The sequence below is a fragment of the Dendrobates tinctorius genome, unplaced genomic scaffold (assembly GCF_039654945.1).
Source record: "Dendrobates tinctorius isolate UK_male_01 unplaced genomic scaffold, ASM3965494v1 ptg000020l, whole genome shotgun sequence".
NCBI classification, from domain to species: domain Eukaryota; kingdom Metazoa; phylum Chordata; class Amphibia; order Anura; family Dendrobatidae; genus Dendrobates; species Dendrobates tinctorius.
The window spans coordinates 38,119,891-38,141,550 of record NW_027361688.1 but is presented as its reverse complement, the minus strand read 5'-3'; the positions used below and the strand labels follow the sequence as shown (position 1 = coordinate 38,141,550).

The window sequence follows — 21,660 nt, the reverse complement described above, 5'->3', positions numbered from 1 at the left end:
GCACTCGGGCACAAGAATCTGCTGGTCTAAATGAGAGATTGGATATGTCTGTTTTCCTATAATAAGCTTTCATGATTGTATGTGTGTGTTTTTTTATTTGCTTTTCTAAAATATTTTAACTGTCATTGATAATTGCTGCATATGTGTTGAAGCAGTGGGGGTTGGGTTTGATTGTCTCCCTCTGTTAAGAGGTGAGACTGGGCTCACTCCCCTCTGAGACCAGTAGAAGCGCCACTGCAGCGCGAAACAGCTGTCGTCATCTCTACTCCTGCTCCCATCCTCCCTATGCCGATGTTTTAAAGAAATAGAATAAAGAAGATTTTAACCGGTGAGTGCCATCTGTATTTCTTTTTTGGTGAAGTTGTTGTGCCTATTGCTTTGGAGTGGCACCCCGGTCTATGGAGAACTTCTTATACTGCACGCACTCTTAGGCGGCAGTTCACACAGGCATGTGCACAATGAATGCATTTTCTTGCTGTGCAGATTAATTCGTGGTTGGAGATATTTTAAAACTGTGGTTTTGTTTGGTCTGATCCTGCAGGCATGCATCATTCACATACATCAAGTTATCAATCGTCAAAGAAACAGGAACATGATCCTGGGGGTGCCAAAAAGTAAAATTTGCAGCTTGACTTCTCCATGACTGCCAGAGTTCAGAACATTTAAATTGCAGTCGAAATTATTCAGCTGGAAAAACAGGATTTTTAGTTGCTTACCGTAAAATCTGTTTCTCTGAGCCTTCATTGGGGGACACAGGAAACCATGGGTGTATGCTGCTGCCACTAGGAGGCTGACACTATGCAGAAAAAAGTTAGCTCCTGCTCCGCAGTGTACACCCCACCGACAGGAAGTAGGATGTTCAGTTAGTGAGAAAAAAGTAGGAGAAGCAATCTATAAACGAGAAAAACCACAGAAAACACAAATCCATACTGTAACAATATTATACAGTAAACTGTGCTGTTCAACTTGGGAGGGTGCTGTGTCCCCCAATGAAGGCTCAGAGAAACAGATTTTATGGTAAGCAACTAAAAATCCTGTTTTCTCTATCTCTTCATTGGGGGACACAGAAACCATGGGACGTCCCAAAGCAGTCCCCAAGGGGAGGGAACAGCAAACAACTCCAATCGGGACGAGGAAGTCACCCTTGTCACCTGCGAGGTCTTTTCACCCCGACCGGCACTTGCCGAAGCTAGGCATGGGCTCTGAAAAACCTCGTGGACCTGTGGAGGACATATGATCGCACTGCAGAGGTGCCAGAAGAAAGCCCAAAGAGTACCGCCAGGAGGACACACACTGCCCGGGCAGTGTGCATTGTACTGAAAGGAACGCAGTCGTTCCTGACCCGGAAACCCTACTAATGTCAACCAGATTCCGCGAGCAGACGCTGACCTGGAGGCCAGAGGACCTCTATACTTCAAGCCGGAGCTTGATAAGTACCGTTGCTGTGGCCAGGTAGCCTGATATGAGAGCGCCACAAAGGAAAAGTTTGAGGCGGACGAAAGAAAGGGAATTTAGAGTGATGTAGAGTGGACCCTTGATCCACAGGAAGTGCACCACAGCTGCTATAGAGTCTATGAGGCCCTAGGATTGGTGGAGAGCCTGAAAGGGAAGGCTACCAACTAAAAAAGAAAAATGAACCCTTCAGTTGCAAAAGCAGATATCGGCAAAGTCCTGAAGAAATCAGGACCTGGATAAGAGCTCCATGGAAAAATCATGCGATTCACAGGAGGCAAATGCTGAACGAAGAATTTCTTCCTGAGAACAAGGATGGACTCAATCCTAGATCCCGAAAAGGCACGCTGAGGAAAATGCGCTGAAGAACGACGAGGTTCAGCCTGAGGAAGGACAGCGCTTGACCTTCCGGTGACCTCCAATAATTTAGCGTATTGGAGCCACACGGAAGGAACGGGAAGCTGGTGAGCGACTTCTTTGGAGAGAATTTCACTCGTGAAACAGAAAACCAAATGAACCCCTAGATGGGAACGATGAGGCGAAAACATGTTTCCTGCAAGAGAAAATTTTTGGACAGTGAGGACGGTCAAATTTTCCGACCGGTCCCCAGCAAGAATGCTCTGATGAGCAAGCTAGACCATGTGTCTATAGAACTTTGTAGCACGGGTGGAGACTAAGGCAAGACACGATATAGCGGCGGATGGTTTCAAGGTTGACATTGCCAACTACTGTGAATTTGCCGTTGGAATCTCTGAGGGATGTACTTCTGGGAGAGGAAGGACCGTAAAAGTGGGAGACCTGGAACCGGTGGGTTCGTAGTCGCAGAAAAAGTCTAATTTGCGAAGGGCTCGGGAGGAAAGAGATATACTAAGGCACCCTCTTGTTTGGAAACGGCTGAAGGCCGTTCTGTGAGAAAATGACAAGACCTGAGAACAGGCCACTGAGAACCTGCGAAAGAGCCGAACACTGAAAACGTACTGAATGGAACCAGGGGATAATCTGGATCTCATCGCCGCGATGTAGGCTCAGGATGGCTATGAAAAGACAACTGACGGCTCGACTAAGGAGGTAGAACGAAGACTACTGGATGACTGAGATCAAAAGGAAGATAAACCCAGCATACCGGGATGAGGGTGGATATGGAAAAAAATAGTGTAGCTGGACATAGAAAAGTGATTAGTCGAGCAAGGAAAGTCCATGCAAAACATGGATTATGTCAACTGTAAGGAAAGTTGGGTCTAGGTAAATCAAATAGACACCAGAAGACAACTAGGCTGACGAAAGGCAGGTCAATCTGTATGACGATGTAAACGACCGAATCCATCCTGGACCCTCTGGAGCAGGGAAGGGATTACGGTGTGTAGACCCGCTAGCCTAAGTCTAAGACAACACGCGCCCGAGGATAACAGTGAAAAGATACAATACTAGACGAAGGAAGAAACGCGTTATCACCAGACTCATCCTTGGATCCAAGACTGGAGCAGCTTTCTACTCCGGTCGATGCTTGCTCAGAGTGAGATCCCACTCCTGTCTGAGGTGGGATATTTTTCCCGGTCACTTTCAGAAGTCACATGTCTGAGCTGCTGGAGGCTTTACTCGGCGTCTGTAAGAAAGAATAGGTAAGTTCCGACAGATAAGGAGCTTAGGTATTGTGGTAGCTCGAAGGCCCTTAGGGCAGGCAAGAACTTATAAACTACTGTTTGCCAAACATTAAAGATCCGCTCTGTGGGACAGAGATCCGTTCTGTTTGGACATGGTAGTGCTTACGTTTAACTGTTAACAAGCCACAGATGTTATTGACAATGAAATATGTAGCTGAGAGGTGTCTTTGACTCACCTGAAAGCGGCTTGCAACCGCAGCTGTAGCCCGCCCTGAGCAATAAATGCTGGGACCTCACCTCGAGTGGCGATTAGACAGGAGCTTAGGCAAAGGCTGTAAAAGACCGTGAGGGACGCGAGAGAGGACTCTCCTGAAAACGGGACTGTATAGCCAGATCGGTATAGTTGATGGCCTCGGGTACGTTTGAGTTACCAGGAAGACGGCATGTATTGACTAAACATGTCTGGTAGAGGACTATTCAAGTGCTTGATAAGGGATAGCGTACTGCTGCAATAGAACGCGAGGAACCTGAAGGCTAGAGCGTCTGACTCACCTGAACATGGTACAGAACACCAGTACCACTGAAGCAGTCAACCCCAGACACGTCTCCACAGCAATACGCCCGTTTGAACTACTGTACCTGGTAGGTGATGCGCTTGCAGCCTGGATAGCGGATATAGCCCAGCTGCAATCGGCTCTAAGTATCCTGTGTACAAATCAGCGTGGAGAGAACCCGGAGAATGGTATAGGAGACCGCCATTTCTGAGTTGTGGAGCGGTCTAGGCCTGGATACCTGACGACATTAGGCAGAATAACGGCTTGTGTGTTGCGGTCTAGGTACCTGACGGCATTAGGCAGAATAAAGGCTTGTGTGTTGTGGTCTAGGTATGAATACCTGACGGCATTAGGCCGAATAACGGCTTCTGTATTGCGGTCTAGGTCTGGGTACCTGACGGCATTAGGCAGAATAACGGCTTCTGTGCTGCGGTCTAGTTCTGGGTACCTGACAGCATTAGGCAGAATAACAGCTTCTGTGTTGCGGTCTAGGTCTGAACACCTGACAGCATTAGGCAGAATAATGGCTTCTGTGTTGCGGTCTAGGTCTGGATACCTGACGACGTCAGATAGAATAATGGCTTCACGAGTAGTAAGCCGTGCCACAAAGTCTGTAGTAAAGTAGATTCTGACCAGTCAATTCTTCTGACTGTAGAACAGTAGGCCTTGGATCAGAAAGAGACTAAACACTACTCTCTGTTGTGCGCCATGGTTCCGACTTCTGGACCTGCGAGTTGTGGTCAGCTTCTTTATCCGCTGAGCCACAGCAGACAATTGCCAGGTAACACGGACTTCTATCTAGCTAGAAGTCCGGCCCAACCCTGGAGACGTGAAGAGATATAAGCAGAATAAGGAGCTGCTTCTAACAGTATTAATCCAGCGTCCGGAGGGGGCTGCAGAAAAGTGAAGGGCGAGTGCCTGTGAGCCGTAGATATGGGAGCAGTTGCTATGCCAGGACCCCAACGTCTTTATGTGAAGCAATGGTTGAGACCTGCTCTGCTGAAAGTCAAGGCACCCATCTGTAATGGCCGAAAACACAACCATCGTGTGAAAAATCAGATCTCCGCCAGACATACTGATGCACTAGAGACTGCGCGGCAGAAGATTACAATTACGCCAGTAAAGTACACGACTCTAGAGTACTATTACATCAGTGACTGTACAGCTCTAGAGTATAATTACTTCGGAGACCATACGGCTCTAGAAAAAGCATTACGTTAGTGACTGTACGGCTCCAGAGACTGTACGACTGGGTCAACTGGGGGCTCCTGGACGGTGGGAGAGGAACACAGTGGTGGAAGAGGAGGAGATGGAGTGACTTAGAATTAGATATGAGAACAATCCCACTAAGCGCTGCCAGTAGGTTAGGGGACAGGGGAGCAGAGGAGGGAGTCAGTCTGCAGTGCAGCTACTGTACTTACGGCAGATGTCCTGTAGGAGACATCCTGGCTGTAGAGAGAGACAGGCAGGTCCCATAGATGGATGTGGCTCCTCTATACCCCAGCCGGAAAATGGCGTCTGTTAGAAGACGCAGGGCAGAATGCGCGCACTGTAAGGGCGGTCAGAACACCGGGAAGCCCGCTCTCAGCTAAACGCGGGGCCCGGAGGAGCAATATGGTGGCGGCTCCAGCCCACAGTGGAGGCTAAGGGTAGTGGGCGGAGCCTGACTCCACACAGGAAGAGGAGAGAAAGAGACAGGCGGGAAAAAAGCCCGCCCGGAGCCGAGAGGAAGGGGGGCGGAGTCAGCGCGGTAACTAGGCCCAAGTTGAAGCCGGGACCTAGATTACAGCCGGCGGCGCGGAAGGGGGGACCCGCGGAGGTCATAAATATGGCGCCAAACGGGTCCCCCACAGTGGCGCCAGGGTGCTAAAAGTGGCGCAAACAAAGCGCCATGACGCCGCTTAGACAGGCTGCAAGGGGGCACAAAGAATAGGAAGCCTCTGTGTGCCAAAACCCCTCTCTTCCGCAAAGGATCTGCAAGGCAGTACTGAGGCCCCCGGAACCAGCCGGAAGGTATGAACTGCGCTAGCCGCCCAAACCACACACTCTTTGAATAAAGATTTTTTTTTTTTCTCTTTCTTCTTCCTTTCCCGTTTTCTTCTCCTCTTCAGCACCTGGGGGGAAAGAGGGAAAGTACCTCCTCAATCACAAAAATCGGAAGTCTGGTATCCATGTTGCGGGACATCCGTATCTCCTTGACCGACAGGCTCTGGTGGGCGAGTGGGTGGGAGACGTAGGCAGGACCAGGTATTCTTTCTCTTGCGGATCACCGAACCGAAACACGCATCTGTGTTAGGGATTTTGGGGTCCTGCCGTCCAGATATATGAGGATACGGGGTGGCAGTACACGCCGTACTCATAGTCTCTGTGTGGGAGTACAGTAGTGACCATTCACACTGTATCCCTCCATAAACCTGAAAAGAAACGACGCACATTGAGGTAGATAAGGGTCTAGTGAAAGACCCGTGTCCACCTCCTACTGACACTAAGCTAAACTGAACATCCTACTTCCTGTCAGTGAGGTGTATACTGCGGAGGAGCTAACTTTTTTCTGCATAGTGTCAGCCTCCTAGTGGCAGCAGCATACACCCATGGTTTCTGTGTCCCCCAATGAAGCGATAGAGAAATCCATGACATGTATTAATATATGGGCATAATCCACAATGATGTCACAACGCTGGGATAATGCACAAGCCGTATCACAGCATAAAAATAATGCATACAGTAATGTCTGACTACAGGAATTCTTAACGCTGCAAAGCAAAAACGGAAGAATCATGCGAATAGCGACATAACAGTAGCAGAATGCAGATAGTGAGGTCTTAGTAGAGATAATTTTGCCAGTAATGCTAGAAGAGAAAAAAAATGCACACAGTGATATCATAGCAAAGGAAAAATGCACAAAATGACAACACAATACTGCAATCATGTGTATGGTGACATCACAGCGCAGACAGATGATGACAGCACAAGTCTTGCCTTGGACCCTCAGTGTACAGCGTTAAATTTTACTTCAAAGTCATCACTAATGATGAAGTTAGTTTCCCTTTATGCTGCACCCCAAAGTCTGCTACCCTGGTATCTATATCCATTCTAAAGAGTAATTACAGCTCACATTAACATTTCTGTCGCTATAAGAGACAATGACACACAAGCTAGAGGAGAAAAAGCATCATCAGTGAGCTCTGAACTTCCAGGTTCACAAGCAGGCATAACAAAGAAATTGGCCAAAAGCACAGTACGCAGTCTCATGAGACACACAGGTGGCTCTTACAGCTATACATAGGTGTAGGTTAGATGTCGACCAAACAACACATTTAAAACCAACCCTGCAAGACAGGACCCCATACCCTTGTGCTCACCTCCCGGAGGGGTATTATTAGGTGGCAAGCCTCCTCTTCCTTACTGGCAAAGCAGATGTAGTTATTGGAAACAAACATTTGACCAGGGATATGCATCTTGGCAAATGGTGTCCACAGTGTGCAGTCTGTGTGTCCATCCAGCCTTTCGTCCTTAGGAAGGCGAAACGTGGCGCGATACTGCTCATTCTTTGCTCTAGCATCGAGGTCTCTAAAAAGAGAAGGTGGTTACATCCAAGAAATGTGTAAAAAAGGGTATACGTACAAAGAGGTCATTTCTATATACAGCACCTAATCACAGAACACACACACCTCTTCAGAGCAGAGATGTTTTTGAGAGGACGTGTAGGTTTCGGCAGGTTCCGATCCTCCAGGAAGCCCTCGTTGTCCAGAAGCTGTCTCATAGCGATGTTGGCGAGCTGTTCCATTAGCTTGAAAGTCTCGCTGATGTTGAGGAACATGGAGAAAAAATATTCATTGTCCCGGGTGCTGACCTTGATGCATTCGGGGAAGAGAAGAGTTGCGTTCTTCTCTAGCTGAGTCACGTCAAGCCACTGGATGATCAATGTCACTACAAAGAGTAAAGGATGCGGAAAATAAATTACTAGAACTTCCCAGCCTTCGATAATAGTCTAGAGATCATCAGAACTAAATGTTATTGGGACAGAGAGGTCTGGTAGCTGCCATTTTCCTCAAGTAACCTGCTCTTGTGCCATTTGAGCTTTTGACTATGTTTATTTCAATTTATCCAAATTTTGCAGGAATGGTCAAGCATTAGCCCTTGGGAGCAGAATCTGAGGGCACAGCAGAGACCTTAGGCTAAGTGCCCAGGGTTGCAGAAATGTCCGCAGCATTTCCGCAACTCCCTGCTGCGGGTAAAACGCATGCGGAATTTGCATGCGTTTTCCCGCAAAACAGAAGCGTTTTTAACTTGCAGAATGCTTGCGCTTTTCCAAGTGATTTGAAGCATCGCTTGGAAAAGTGATTGACAGGTTGCTCACACTTGTCAAGCATAGTGCTTGACAAGTGTGACCAACTTTTTACTATTGATGCTGCCTATGCAGCATCAAGAGTAAAAGATATGTCAAAAATAATAAAAAAAAATAATTAAAAAAAGGAGATTTTTGTGTACTCACCGTAAAATCTCTTTCTCTTAGCCTTTAATTGGGGGACACAGAACCTTGGGTGTTATGCTGCTGTCCACTAGGAGGCGACACTATGCATAATCTGAAAAAGATTAACTTTGGCTCCTCCTCTGCAGTATACACCCCTAGACGGCGTCAGCCTTCTCCAGTTTTGTGCCAAAGCATAAGGAGGAACGTAACCAAATAACATAACCATGCCTGTAAGAAGGCTACTATGTACGAGCTCAAGAACAATATGAGAACTCAACAGGAAACAACGGCCCGTAAGGGCAACAGGGTGGGAGCTGTGTCCCCCAATTAAAGGCTAAGAGAAAGAGATTTTACGGTGAGTACACAAAAATCTCCTTTACTCTGTCGCCTAATTGGGGGACACAGAACCTTGGGACGTCCCAAAGCAGTCCCTGGGTGGGAAGCAGTGGACGAATATTGTGCTGACAGTCCCCTAGACTTGGGGTACTGCCGCCTGCAGAACCAGTCTACCCAGGCTCGCATCCGCTGAGGACTGGGTATGAACACTGTAGTGTTTCGTAAACGTGTGTAGGCTAGTCCAAGTGGCCGCCTTGCACACTTGTTGTGCCGAAGCCTGATGCCGAATGGCCCAGGAGGCCCCTACTGCCCGTGTAGAGTGTGCCGTGATACCGGCCGGAAGAGGGGAACTGTTAAGTCGGTAGGCCTCATGTATGGTGGACTTGATCCACCTGGCAAGGGTAGCCTTGGAAGCCGGCAACCCCTTGCGACTACCTTCCGTAAGAATGAAGAGGGAATCGGATTTCCGGAAAGGTGCAGTCCTGGACACGTAAATCCGCAATGCCCTGACTAGGTCAAGCGTATGCAGAGCCTTCTCCACTCTATGGACCGGAACCGGGCAAAGGGAAGGCAGTGAAATCTCTTCGTTAAGGTGAAAGTTGGACACAACCTTCGGAAGGAAGGATGGTACCGTGCGGAGAACCACCTTGTCCTGGTGAAAGGCTAGGAAAGGTCGTCTGCAGGAAAGTGCTGACAATTCCGACACTCTGCGTAACGAGGTGATAGCCACTAGAAAAACCACTTTCTGAGACAGAATGGAGAGTGGAACTTCTCTAAGAGGTTCGAAGGGTGGAGCTTGCAATGCTGTCAGGACCAGATTGAGGTCCCACGTATCCAGCGGACGTTTGTAGGGAGGAACCAATCGGGAAACTCCCTGGATGAAAGTCCTTACTTGCGGTTTAATAGCAATGCGCTTTTGAAAAAGGACTGAAAGCGCCGACACCTGACTCTTAAGCGAACTTAAGGATAGCTTGGCATCTAGGCCCGATTGAAGAAAACCTAGTACCTTCGGGAGGTAATAAGGGAGTGGGACTTGTCCATGAGATTCGCACCAAGAAAAGAAGGCTCTCCAGGTACGATAATAGAGCTTGGCGGAGGCGGGCTTCCTTGCCCTGATCATAGTTGCAATGACTGCCGGTGAAAAACCTGCCTGGGTTAGAATCCAGGTTTCAAGGGCCATGCCGTCAAATTGAGGGCCCCTGAATTCTGGTGGAAGAACGGACCTTGAGACAGAAGGTCGTGGCGGTCGGGTAGACGCCAGGGGGCGTCTGCCGTAAGTTGGACGATGTCGGCGTACCAAGTACGTCTGGGCCAGTCTGGCGCGATGAGGATGGTCGGAACTCCCTCTTGCTTGACCTTCCTCACAACCCTGGCTATTAGGGGGAGGGGTGGAAAAATGTACAGGAGTCGGAACTGGGACCAGTCCTGGACCAGGGCATCCGCTCCGAGCGACCGCGGGTCGTGTGTCCTGGCCATGAAATTGGGAACCTTGGCATTGAGATGGGATGCCATTAGGTCCACATCCGGGGTTCCCCATCGTTGACAGATCTGGTAAAAAATCTCGGGATGGAGAGACCACTCCCCCGAGTCCATTCCTTGCCTGCTGAGCAAGTCGGCTTCCCAGTTTTCTACACCCGGAATGTGTACCGCAGAAAGTACCGACCTTGTGTCTTCCGCCCAGCGGAGGATATGAGCCACTTCTCTCATCGCCTGGGCGCTGCGGGTCCCGCCTTGGTGATTCACGTATGCCACAGCCGTGGCATTGTCCGACTGTATCCGTATGTGCGAGGCTGCAAGCAAGTGATGAAAGGCTCTCAGTGCCAAGAGAATGGCCCTGATTTCCAGAACATTGATGGGCAATGTCACTTCCCTCGGTGACCACTTGCCCTGTGCCCTGTGATGTAGGTGTACCGCCCCCCAGCCTGTCAGGCTTGCATCGGTAGTCAGGATCTTCCATTGTCCTGAGAGGAATGGCTTCCCTCGTGTAAGCGAGGTTGGTTTGAGCCACCAATGCAGGGACCTCCTGGTTGATGACGTCAACCTGAACTCCCTGTCGAGGGAGAAGGGGTTCCTGTCCCAAGATCTGAGTATGGCTAGCTGAAGGACCCTGAGGTGAAACTGGGCAAATGGCACTGCCTCTATTGCTGCTGCCATCCTGCCGAGGATTCTCATGGCAAACCGGAGAGATCGAGGAGGACTGCGAAGGAGTGTGCGAACTCCCAGATGGATGGCCAGTGTCTTGTCCTTGGGAAGGAGCACCAGGCCCCTGGTGGTGTCGAATACCATTCCCAGGAATGTTAGAGTCCGAGTTGGGATGGTCGACGATTTCTGTAGGTTGACTAGCCATCCCAGGCGACTCAGAGTGTCTAGAGTGATTGAGACACTGACCTCGCAGTCCTTGAAAGTGGGAGACTTGACGAGGAGGTCGTCCAGGTACGGGACGACTAGAATGCCTCTTGAGTGCAGGACGTCCATGGTGGCCGCCATGACTTTGGTGAACGTTCTTGGAGCCGTGGCGAGTCCGAACGGAAGGGCGACAAACTGGTAGTGGTTTTGGTTGACCGCGAACCTGAGAAACCTTTGGTGGGCGGGAGCAATTGGTATGTGGAGATACGCATCCTGTATGTCTATGGAGGCGAGGAATTCTCCCTGCTCCATGGATGCAATGATGGACCGGAGGGACTCCATGCGGAAATGACGGACTCGTACGTAATTGTTGAGCTGTTTTAGGTCCAGTATGGGTCGGACGCCGCCTCCTTTCTTGGGGACTACGAACAAATTTGAGTAGAATCCTCGGAATCTCTCGTTCGCGGGAACCGGCACCACAACTCCTGATTGAAGGAGAGAGGAAACCGCTTGGTGGAAGACACGAGCCTTTTCTGGTGGTGTTGGAGGAACAGAAAGGAAGAACCGGTTCGGTGGAACGGAAGTGAACTCTATCTTGTATCCGGAAGACACTATTTCCCTGACCCACCTGTCTTCTGTAATAGGCAGCCAGACTTGCTGAAAGAGTAAAAGTCGGCCGCCTACTGGTGGGGTGTCTTCCGGAGGTCTCGAGTCATGATGAAGTGAAGTTCTGAGGTTTTCCTCCCTTGGGTTTCGCTTGGCCTGCTTTCGACTGCCAAGCCCTGTCCGGTCGCTGCTGCGTCCGTGGGTTGTCTCTGCGTGGAGAACGGTTGCGGTTTTGCACTGGGCGCGAAACGGACCAGCCCGAGGAATTCCGAAAGGATCGGAATCGCGTCTGGTTTCTTCGTTTAAACGTGCGTTTCGGTTTTAGTTGAGGGAGAGAGGTACTCTTACCCCCGGTGGCATTGGCTATCATGGTGTCCAACTTTTCGCCGAAAAGTCTACCAGTAGAATACGGAAGTCGCGTGAGGGACTTCTTTGAGGCCGCATCCGCTTTCCATTCTCGCAGCCAGAGGATACGTCGGATCGTGATGGCGTTTGATGCTATTCCCGCTACACCTCTGGCGGAATCCAGGGCTGCATGAATCATGTAGTCTGCTACCACTGCCATCTGGACCGCTTGGTCCGAGAGTTCAGGATTTGAAGCCTGAAGACCCTCCTGTAGTCTTTTGGCCCAAGCTAGGATGGCCTTGGCTGCCCAAACTGAAGCAAACGCAGGGCCCAGAGAGGCGCCTGCCGCTTCGAAAATAGAACGAGCCATGCGTTCTACTTGCCGGTCTGCTGCGTCCCTGAGGGTTGAGCTATCCGGCAGAGAGAGTAAAGTCTGCGCTGCTAGCCTAGAAACCGGAGGGTCCACTTCAGGTGGATCTGCCCATTGTTTGGTGTCTTCCTGTGGGAAGGGGTACTTCGCTTCCAGATATTTGCGATTAGCGAATTTTTTGTCAGGCTGCGCAAACTGTTTGGTAAGTATTTTCTCAAACTCATCGTGATTAGGGAAGACCTTAGGTGGTTTTTGAACACTTTCGAAGCAAATCCTATGTTTTGGGACTTCCGGGGGCGACTCTGGAATTTTTAGCACCCGATGAATAGAAGAAATTATGTCCTCAACTAGCGCTGTATTGCTAGGGGGAGAAGGTACCACGGACCTGACCGTTTCATTATCTGAGTCGGAGTCACAGATGCCCTCCGAATCCTGTGCCTCACTAAGGTGATCCCTGGAGGGCGACCTGGGGCGGGGGTCTTCTGTGGTGGGGGATCCCTGTGGTAAATTGCACTGTCTGTCTGTGGCAGGGGACTGCCCAGGAGACCTGGAATGACGCTGTCTCTCCCTAGAGGGGGACGACCTTGTGCTATAGTGCGACTCAGGTGATCGAGACCTGTGAGTCCGCTTACGTCTGTGAGAGTCGGAAGCAGCATGTTCCTGAGACAAGCTGTCCGTTTGCTGTGTACCGTCCATAGCCAGGGCCCGACTCTGCAGAGCTTGCAGCAATGTAGCAGTTAGGTTGTCTATGGACTGTGACATAGACTGAGACATCTGAGTTGCCCATTCCGGCGTGGCCTGTGACACTGAAGCGTCAGTAGGGACTCCCTGGGGTTCTGACCCAGAGTTCTGGATGCAGTCCCGGCAGTGCGGATACGTGCTGCCACTAGGGAGCGTGGCTTTGCAGGCTGTACAGAATGCATAGAAACATTCCTGCCTGGTTCTCTTCCTTGAGCCCGGCATAGTGCACAGAGGCTGGCTATAAGGGATCGTACAGGGGTGGCTACGCAGAGGGAACCCACAGAAAGCCTTATAGGAAGTATAGATTCACAGCTGAGTAATGAGAACCCAGCTGTGAGCTTACCCCACCGGTGTGCCCCTAGGTCCAGCGCCGACAGATCCAAGTTCTGTGCCCCCCGGAGACCGCTGTGATGCTTCTTTCCTGGATCTCATCCAGAAAAAATGGCCACCGGGGCTCTGAGGAGAGGGAGGAGGGGGCGGAGAGCTGAAAAGGGCGCGCTGGGCTGTGTAAAAACGCGCCCTTTCTGCCTCAATCCGCCCCTTCTATGACACTCCAGTGTGTCATTTTGGTCATCCGGGGGGCGGGCCGGGGAAAAGGCGGCGGCTTCAGCTAGGCCGAAGCCGCGGTCTAAATTTGAAGCCTGATGCCCAGGAGGGCTCCAGAGCGGCGCGGTAGTCCGGGGGGGGCGGATTTGTACCAGACCCCCCCAGAACGGTCGACTGGATAGCGGTGGGGGTAGCGGTTTTTGTATGGGGGGCCCCTGAAGGGCTATGGAGCCGCTGCTGCTGCAGAGACAGGGACGCAGCAAAAGCCCTGTTTCTGCTGTGCCATCCAGTCCGCACCCTCCCCCGGCCCCCACAGGATCCCTCAGCCGGCCTGGGGTCCCTGGAAGCTGCGGAATGCTGCCTGATCTCCGACCCTACCTGAGGCGTCTCAACCTAATACCCCCTGCGGGGGATTAGGGAGGGTGCGTCTGTCACCGTCAGGGGGTCTTCATCCTCGCCTCAACCTCAACCCAGACCCCTTAAGGGTGTTGGGGAAGGAGGGGGGTCTCGACCTCGAACCAGGACCCGAGGGACTGGGGAGGGAGCGACATGGGGGAAAAAACCACCTCAACCTCAACCGGGTACCCCTAATAGGGGACCGAGGAGGGAGCCATGCCGGGAGTCTCGCTGGAGACCCACTTTTCTTCATCTGTATTTCCGTGAAAAAAAAAGGAAAAAAAAAAAAAAACGGAAGAAAAAAGGTGTGCCTCCTTGCGACACTAAGCAAAAACTGGAGAAGGCTGACGCCGTCTAGGGGTGTATACTGCAGAGGAGGAGCCAAAGTTAATCTTTTTCAGATTATGCATAGTGTCGCCTCCTAGTGGACAGCAGCATAACACCCAAGGTTCTGTGTCCCCCTATTAGGCGACAGAGTAATAGAGATATACTTACCCTATGTCGGCCCCTGGAGTCGTCCCGCCCCTCATTGGCGCTGCCGGCAACTTCCATTCCCAGGGATGCACTGCAACAATGACCTCTGATGACGTAGCATCACGTGAGACCGCTACGTCATCAGAGGTGATTCGTGCAATGCATCCCTGTGAACGGAAGATGCTGGAAGTGTGGCTGAGAGGCGGGAAGGACTCCGGGGCCATCAGAAGGTGAGTATATCCCGATTTTTTACAGGAATATGGTACCCAGGGTCTGGAGGAGAGTCTCCTGTCCTCCAGGCCCTGGGTACCATCCGCTCATGAAGCGCTCACTTCACGCATGGTGGGCATAACCACATACATAAAGTGAGTGTTTCAACGTCATCCTATGGCGTCGAAATCGCCGCGATTCCGCAGAAATGGACATGCTGCGGATTTTACCCCTATGCGGTTCCCGCAGCGGTAAAATCCGCAGCATGGGCACAGCAACTGCGGAATCCCATAGGATTGCATGGGGGTGAGGTTTTTAAGAGTTTCCGCTGCGGCAAAAATGCGGAGGAAACGCTTACAAAACGCAACGTGGGCACACAGCCTTAAAGTTTTATAAGATTAGAAACACATGGCTGCTTTATTCCAAAAGCAATGCCACCCTTGTCTAATGGCTGTTTGTGAAGTAATGAGTTTATCCTAATAACCTCTTCCCCACTTGTGGAAGTACATGTATGTCACACGCTGGGAGCAGGTGTATGGAGCAAGCTCAGGAGCTGAGGACACACCATACCTAGTAGATTTCAGCTGTATTACACAGCTGAAATCTACATGCCCAATTGCTGCTTTTAACCTCTTAAATGCTGCTGTCAAACAGTCCTGGTTGCTATTGGGTTCCTGCTGAAGGACCCCATGGCTGCAATGTCAGCATTTCTCTGAAGCCCAGAGCCAGAAGTCTAATACGAGACAGTGGTTTTACCTACAAACTGCACTACAGCTGTATAGTATTTATATAAAAATCGATCAGGTGATCGCAGGTTCAAGACCCCTGTGGCGCCTAAAAAATAACAAAACTTTTTAAAACAACTAAAAATGTAAAAATTCAAACAGAAAATTAACATATTTGGAATCGCTAGGTCCATAAAAGTCAAATCTAGCAAAATGTAAAAGTATTTAATCTGTTCAACAAATGTTATAGAAAAAAAAAGGTGCCAAAATTTAAGCTTTTCAGTTGTTGCACCTCTGCTGTAAAAACAAATAAAATAAAGATATAAACATTGTATGTACCCTACATTGATATCAATAAATATAACAGCTTGCCATATGCAAAACAAGCCTTCATAAGGCTTCAGTGATTAAAAAAAAAAAAAAAAAAAAAATATTACAGATCTCTAAAATTGGTGACACAAATCAGAATATAATTTTTTTCAGATTTGTTTTTACCATTAAAATAATGAAAACTATATGAGTTTGGTATTGCGGTAATGATACTGACTTGGAGAATCATTATACCAGGTCATGTTTGCTGTACAAGGAAAGCAGTAAAAACAAAACCCCAAGCATGTTCACATGCAGTGGTTTTCTTTCTGCAGCAAAAAAATCTCTCTCGGCAGTAAAAATGTTGCGTTCAAAACACTTGTTCTTTCAGGTTTTTTGCAGGGATTTTTTGGTGCGGATAACGTGTGTGCTCTGCAGCAGAGAAAACTAATTCTGTACCCACTAAACTAAGTGACACATCGTTGGAATCAGGGTCTCTGTCCCTACATCATGGTGCTCTCAGATTTAATCGCAAAAAGAACCTGATAAATTCCCTTTAAACTTATTTTTCTACTTTCCAGCACACTGTACGGTAAAATGAATAGTGTCATTCAAAACTACAACTCATCCTACAAAAAAACAAGCCCACATATGGCAGCTGATGAAAAAAAAATAAATTCATGATTTTTGGAAGAAAGGGAGGAAAAAAGGATGTGAAAAAAGGAAAAATGGCTGTAACCTCATGGGGTTGAAAGGAGAATCAATGTGATATGTACAGACCCTTCAGAGAACGAGGAACTCGGTAAATTAGGAGAAACTGCATGACAAGTGATGGACATCTCACCTTCTTTCCCCAACAGAAACGAATAGAAGCAGAGATGATTGACAGTCAGGTAGAGCCATCCTTGTCTGGGGACCCGTCCCTTCCAGTAGCTGCAGGAGTAATAATTCACCAGCTTCTCCACCTCGGGCATCCCAAACTGCTTCCGCATTTTCAGCTCGGCTTCTTTGAACTTCCCGGGGTCCTCTTCATCCTTGGGCAGAAGGCTTTTATTCTCCTCAGCAATGATGCCCTGTCACATAAAAAAAAACAAAAAAAACACAAAACATTAAAGTCTGAACAGTTACCACTAGAGATGGTGTGAGTCAATTCACAAGACCCCGTCCAGCATCCGGAGCCGTAATTTGTGGCTGCTGCATGGGAGGCCTGGGAACCAGCTCTTACCTGACGGCATCCCTGGCTTTTCTTTTGATTAGTCATTGTTGTTGCGTGATGCCTACATGATGTCACGTCAGGCTGGCTAATCAGAAGGAAAGACCGGGATGCCGGGAGTTAAGAGGCGGTTCTCAGGACTCCCATCCCACAGCGGATGTGGCCCCTGGACCGGGACATGGGAATAAATTTGCACCAACTCTAGCTACCACCCAATGGACTTGTGTGCATGAGAATGAAGTGGTGTTTTTGTTTTCTACATGTATATTTAAATTTAACAAATTTTTACATATTTATCCCCCCAACCTATGGGACTTGAATCTGCGATCTCTTCTACGTATACAGCAACTTTGCAGCACAAGAGAAGAACTTCAGAAAAGTAGATGGGTGCAGCGGGTGTCTTTAGTAGGTCCGGTCTGCAATGTAACAGTCACTCCCCGGACCAGACTGCTAGAAGGGATTGACCAATACTTGGACAACCCCTCTCAATCACTATGTTTCCCCCATGTAAAATAATTACAGCCTGTACTCACCTCTGGAGCCCAGGACGTTCCAGTGATGTCGGTGCTGGGTATCCTGGGGCTCATGTGACGTCGATATGTCACGTGAGCCCTGCAGCCAAAGTGATGGCCCGTCGGACAAAACTGGCATCTGGAGGATGTCTCACTTTTTCCAGATGTCCGTTTTGTCTGAAGAAAGTGAGAGTGAAGCAGCCGCTGACTGGCTGCATGAAAAAACGTAGAGCGTACCCTGGGAGACCCAGCGCTGTCATCGCTGGAACGGCCCAGAGGCGAGTATAGGCTGATATTATTATACAAGAGTGAAATACAGTAATTGAGAAGGGTTGGTCTGAGTAGTGGACAATCCCTTTAAATGCTCCAGTCAGCAATTGACAGTGGAATTTAAAGGGTCGCTCTCACCTGGTTTTTGCTATGTAATCTTAGGACAGAAAAAGGGTTAAAACACAGAATTCAGAGATGTGTCACTTATCAGGCTGTGTGCGGTTTACTCAGTGAAGGTTTTATCACTACTGGGACTATCCACTAATCCAACAATGCCCCCTCCTGTGATAACAGATAGATGTCAATAAACAAGGTACATACAGAGCATAGTGTGTGCGGGAGCAGCTTTCAGAGCTCTGCAACATACTAAATCTAAAAACTCTGATTGTGCCACAACTGATGCACCCAGTAAACTAGGTAATACATCGTTGGACTCAGTGTCTCTTTCCCTACATTATGTTGCTCTCAGATGAGGTAGCACAAACCTACTGACTGATGAGTGAACGTGCTCGGATAAAATGTTATCCGAGCATGCTCGTGTGCTAACCGAGTGTCATTGGCGACTTCTGCTGCCCGACTAATCCATGTCTCTCCTCGCTATTCCCGTCTCCCCCCTCTGCCAAACCCTCCATTGGCTCGCAATTCCCCAACGAATCCAGTTCGAACTACTAACACTGACCTACAAAGCCATCAACAACCTTTCCCCTCCCTATATCTCTGAACTAATCTCCCAATATCTTCCCTCACGTAATCTTCGATCCTCCCAAGACCTCCTACTGTCCTCCACACTTATTCATTCCTCACACAACCGCCTCCAAGATTTCTCCCGAATATCCCCTATCCTCTGGAACTCCATGCCTCAACACGTCCGATTATCCACCACCCTCGGATCCTTCAAACGGAACCTGAAAACCCATCTTTTCAGGAAAGCTTACAATAACCATTCTGCCGCCTCACCACCACCAGAACTGCTGCACCCCCGACCTTCTGTCTCTTCCCCACTATCCCATAGAATGTAAGTCCACAAGGGCAGGGTCCTCTCCCCTCTGTACCAGTCTGTCATTGTAAATTTGTTTACTGTTAACGATATCTATAACTTTGTATGCAACCCCCTTCTCATGTACAGCACCATGGAATTAATGGTGCTATATAAATAATAATAATTGGCGTGCTTGAAAAACATGTTCCAGTCCCCGCACCAGCACATCTCATGGTTGTTTGACAGCCGCAACACATGCAGAGATTGCCTAAAAAAAAAACCAGGAAATCCATGCATGTATTGCGTCAGTCGAACAGCAGCGGCATTTGCAGGCGCAGGGATTCGGATATGTTTTCCGAGCACGCCGATGACACTCTGTTAGCACATGAGCATGCTCATCATTACTGCTGACAGATTCCCTTTAAGTGGCTAAATAATAGCTGGCACCTGCCATGTGAGTAACGAACGAGCTCTGCTCCCGACCCCATACACCCGAACACAACCTGTGATGAATATATACCAGTAAATATTATAGGTATATAGGTCATTAATAGGTTAAGTGCATATTAATCTTTTATTTAACTTATTGTGATCATATTCTAGCAGTGAGTTCTCTATATTCTGGGCTAATGACAGAATCTAGTCGTACACAACTTGAAAACAATGTATTTTTTCACTTGAATGCATTTCTTGATTTCAAGATTACTAAACTCTGGAAAATCAGATTCACCGGTGAACCACAGCCCCAGAGGGAGATCAGTCTCGAGAGCTGTGGTTTCCTACATCTCCTCCCTGTGATATCCCCAATATAAAGAAACAGGAAATGCACTAGAAGCTTTAACACTACAAGAAAGCCCCCCGCAAGCTGTGTTCAGCGCAGCCGGAGAGGAAACGGTGAGGAAAGCGCAGCTTTAGCTACTAAGACAGCACAATGATCGGGAGGGGGATTCTGGCAGGATTTACACATCCATAGTGGTTTTAACCTCCGGCATAGTGGAGCTCAGTGCGATCCATGCCCAGCAGATGCCAGCTGTGTCATACAGCCAGCATCGGCCTGTTACACGATCCAATCACTGCGGTTAAAAAGCTGCTGTCAATCCGGGTTGCGAACAGTTCAGTTCCTTGCACCCATCAGCGCCCCTTGCTGTGCAATCGGGAGTTGCTGACTGGTTGCAATAGAAGCGCGGGCCTTTCCCGAAGGCCCCATGATATGCCTGTGAAGCCTACTAATAGGTTGGGATTCATAGAAAACCATAGCTATATTCCAACAGTCTAGTATTGAGGAATATATGACAAGCAATCACATAATAGGTTTAAAGAAAAAAAAAAAAAAAAAAAAAAAAGACAAAATATATATATATATAATGTTCTTAATGTAGAAAAAAGAAGATAAAAACTAACCACATTTCCTCCTTAAAAACTAGACAAAAAAACATCTAATTTGGCATTGCAACGTCTACGGGTGTTTGATCTATTAACATATAAGACGGATTGTTCTCCCCCCATAAATTGCAATAATAAGCAATCAAAATAGCTGTATGACACCCACAGTGGTACCAATAAAAACATTAGCTCAAAAAAAAAAAATTTGGCCTCATGCAGCTTTATTAAAAATATTTAAACAGGTCTCCAAAAAAAAAAAAAAAAGTGGCCACAATCCAATTTTTGAATTCTTTTTCACTGTTTAAGTACAATAATATAAAAGCAAATTGCTCTCTAATATTGATAAAGTTAAAGATTGTCTACTACTCGGACAACCCCTTCTCAAACACTATGTGCCCCTCCTCAAGTAAAATAACACTTCTACTCCTCTCCTGGGATGTCGCCATTCCAGCAGTGTCAGCAGCACTGGCTCTCCCGGGGCTCGCGTGACATAATGTGCCAACAATCAGCAGTCACTTCACAGTCTTCTCATTCGGAGGTAACTGACATCCAGAGAAAGTGAAAGCTGTGGCTGCTTCTCCCACTTCCTCCGGATGTGTGATTTATGTGAAGGAGGGGACAGCGAAATGGCCGCTGATTGGCTACAGTATTGCTATGTCAAGCGAGCCCCGGGAGAGCTAGTGCTGACACTGCTGGAATGGCGAGAGCCCGGAAGGGCAGTCTAGGTGTTATTATTTAAACAGTGCTTGAGAACAGGTTGTCTGAGTAGTGGACATTCTCTTTAAGTCATCCATGACTCCATGCCCTGCCTTGTGCATATTTACACGTGGCCCCATAGATGAAGACATTACACATATTACTGCCATTATTACATGGATTTTCCCTTTGACGAAGGTTGTGATGTCATCCTCGTTTTCAAAGATGGAGAGAGTCTCCAGCAGATTGCTCTCCAGCCACTCCCAGTGTTCAGTGATCTCTTTACGGGATGATCCTGGAATGAGAAAAGTATCGGCAGTCATCAGTACACGATCGTTCTCGGTGATAGAGTCCATAAAAGAAAATCAAGGGGAGCCATAAAAACAAATGAAGCAGCATAACATACAGTAAAGATAAAATGCTGATTTATGAACCATCAGAGATAAAGGTTAAAAAAAATACAAGTTAGACAGCTTTTAAGATTTAAACAGTCATCTATGTTGTATCACAGATTGTTGCCACCTTTTGTTTATAATTTCAATTGATTGAAATTATTGACTTGCACCCTATTATTGAATTGCACCCTATGCGCAATTGACTTGCACATAGGGTGACCGATTTTCGTTTTTGGGCCCTCCTTTAACAAGTCATAACTTTTAACATTTTCCGTCTATAAAGCCGTGTGAAGTCTTATTTTTCTATGGGATTAATGGTCGTTTTTAATGACACCATTCCATTTATATGTAGTATAAAATAGAGGGGAAAAAATCCAGGACTATTACAGCAATAGCAAACTTATAGTTTAGGGGGGGGTTCATTCAGATTTTTTAGTGGGTTCAAAAAAAAAAAAAAAAAAAAAAAATCTGAATTTTGTATTTTAAAGAGAAAAAAATGGTTTTGGCCGTCATTTTCCGAAATCTGCTGTAACTTTCTTATTCTTCTGTTGATAGATCTGTGGTTGGGATTCTGCTTTGTGTGTGCCAAGCTGTAGTTTTTATTGGCACCAATTGGAGGTACATACAAGAAAACTACGGGAAATCAAAATGTTGTATATTTTGAGGAAGGAGCGGCAACCAAAAAACTAATTCTGCCAATTCAAATTTTTTTCTTTACGACATTTAG

General features: G+C 48.0%; 1 protein-coding gene across 2 annotated transcripts in view; it reads right to left on the bottom strand.

The window, feature by feature from the left end:
• TBC1D9B (TBC1 domain family member 9B) overlaps positions 1–21,660 on the bottom strand; it is a 70,681-nt gene that overhangs the window by 39,547 nt on the left and 9,474 nt on the right. For both annotated transcript variants that reach the window (XM_073568009.1, XM_073568010.1), the window contains exons 3-6: positions 20,715–20,833; positions 16,330–16,558; positions 7,279–7,537; positions 6,970–7,177 (exon numbers count right to left, since the gene is read on the bottom strand). In XM_073568009.1, the coding sequence (XP_073424110.1) occupies positions 6,970–7,177; positions 7,279–7,537; positions 16,330–16,558; positions 20,715–20,833 (815 nt within the window). The remainder of the gene's footprint in view (positions 1–6,969; positions 7,178–7,278; positions 7,538–16,329; positions 16,559–20,714; positions 20,834–21,660) is intronic.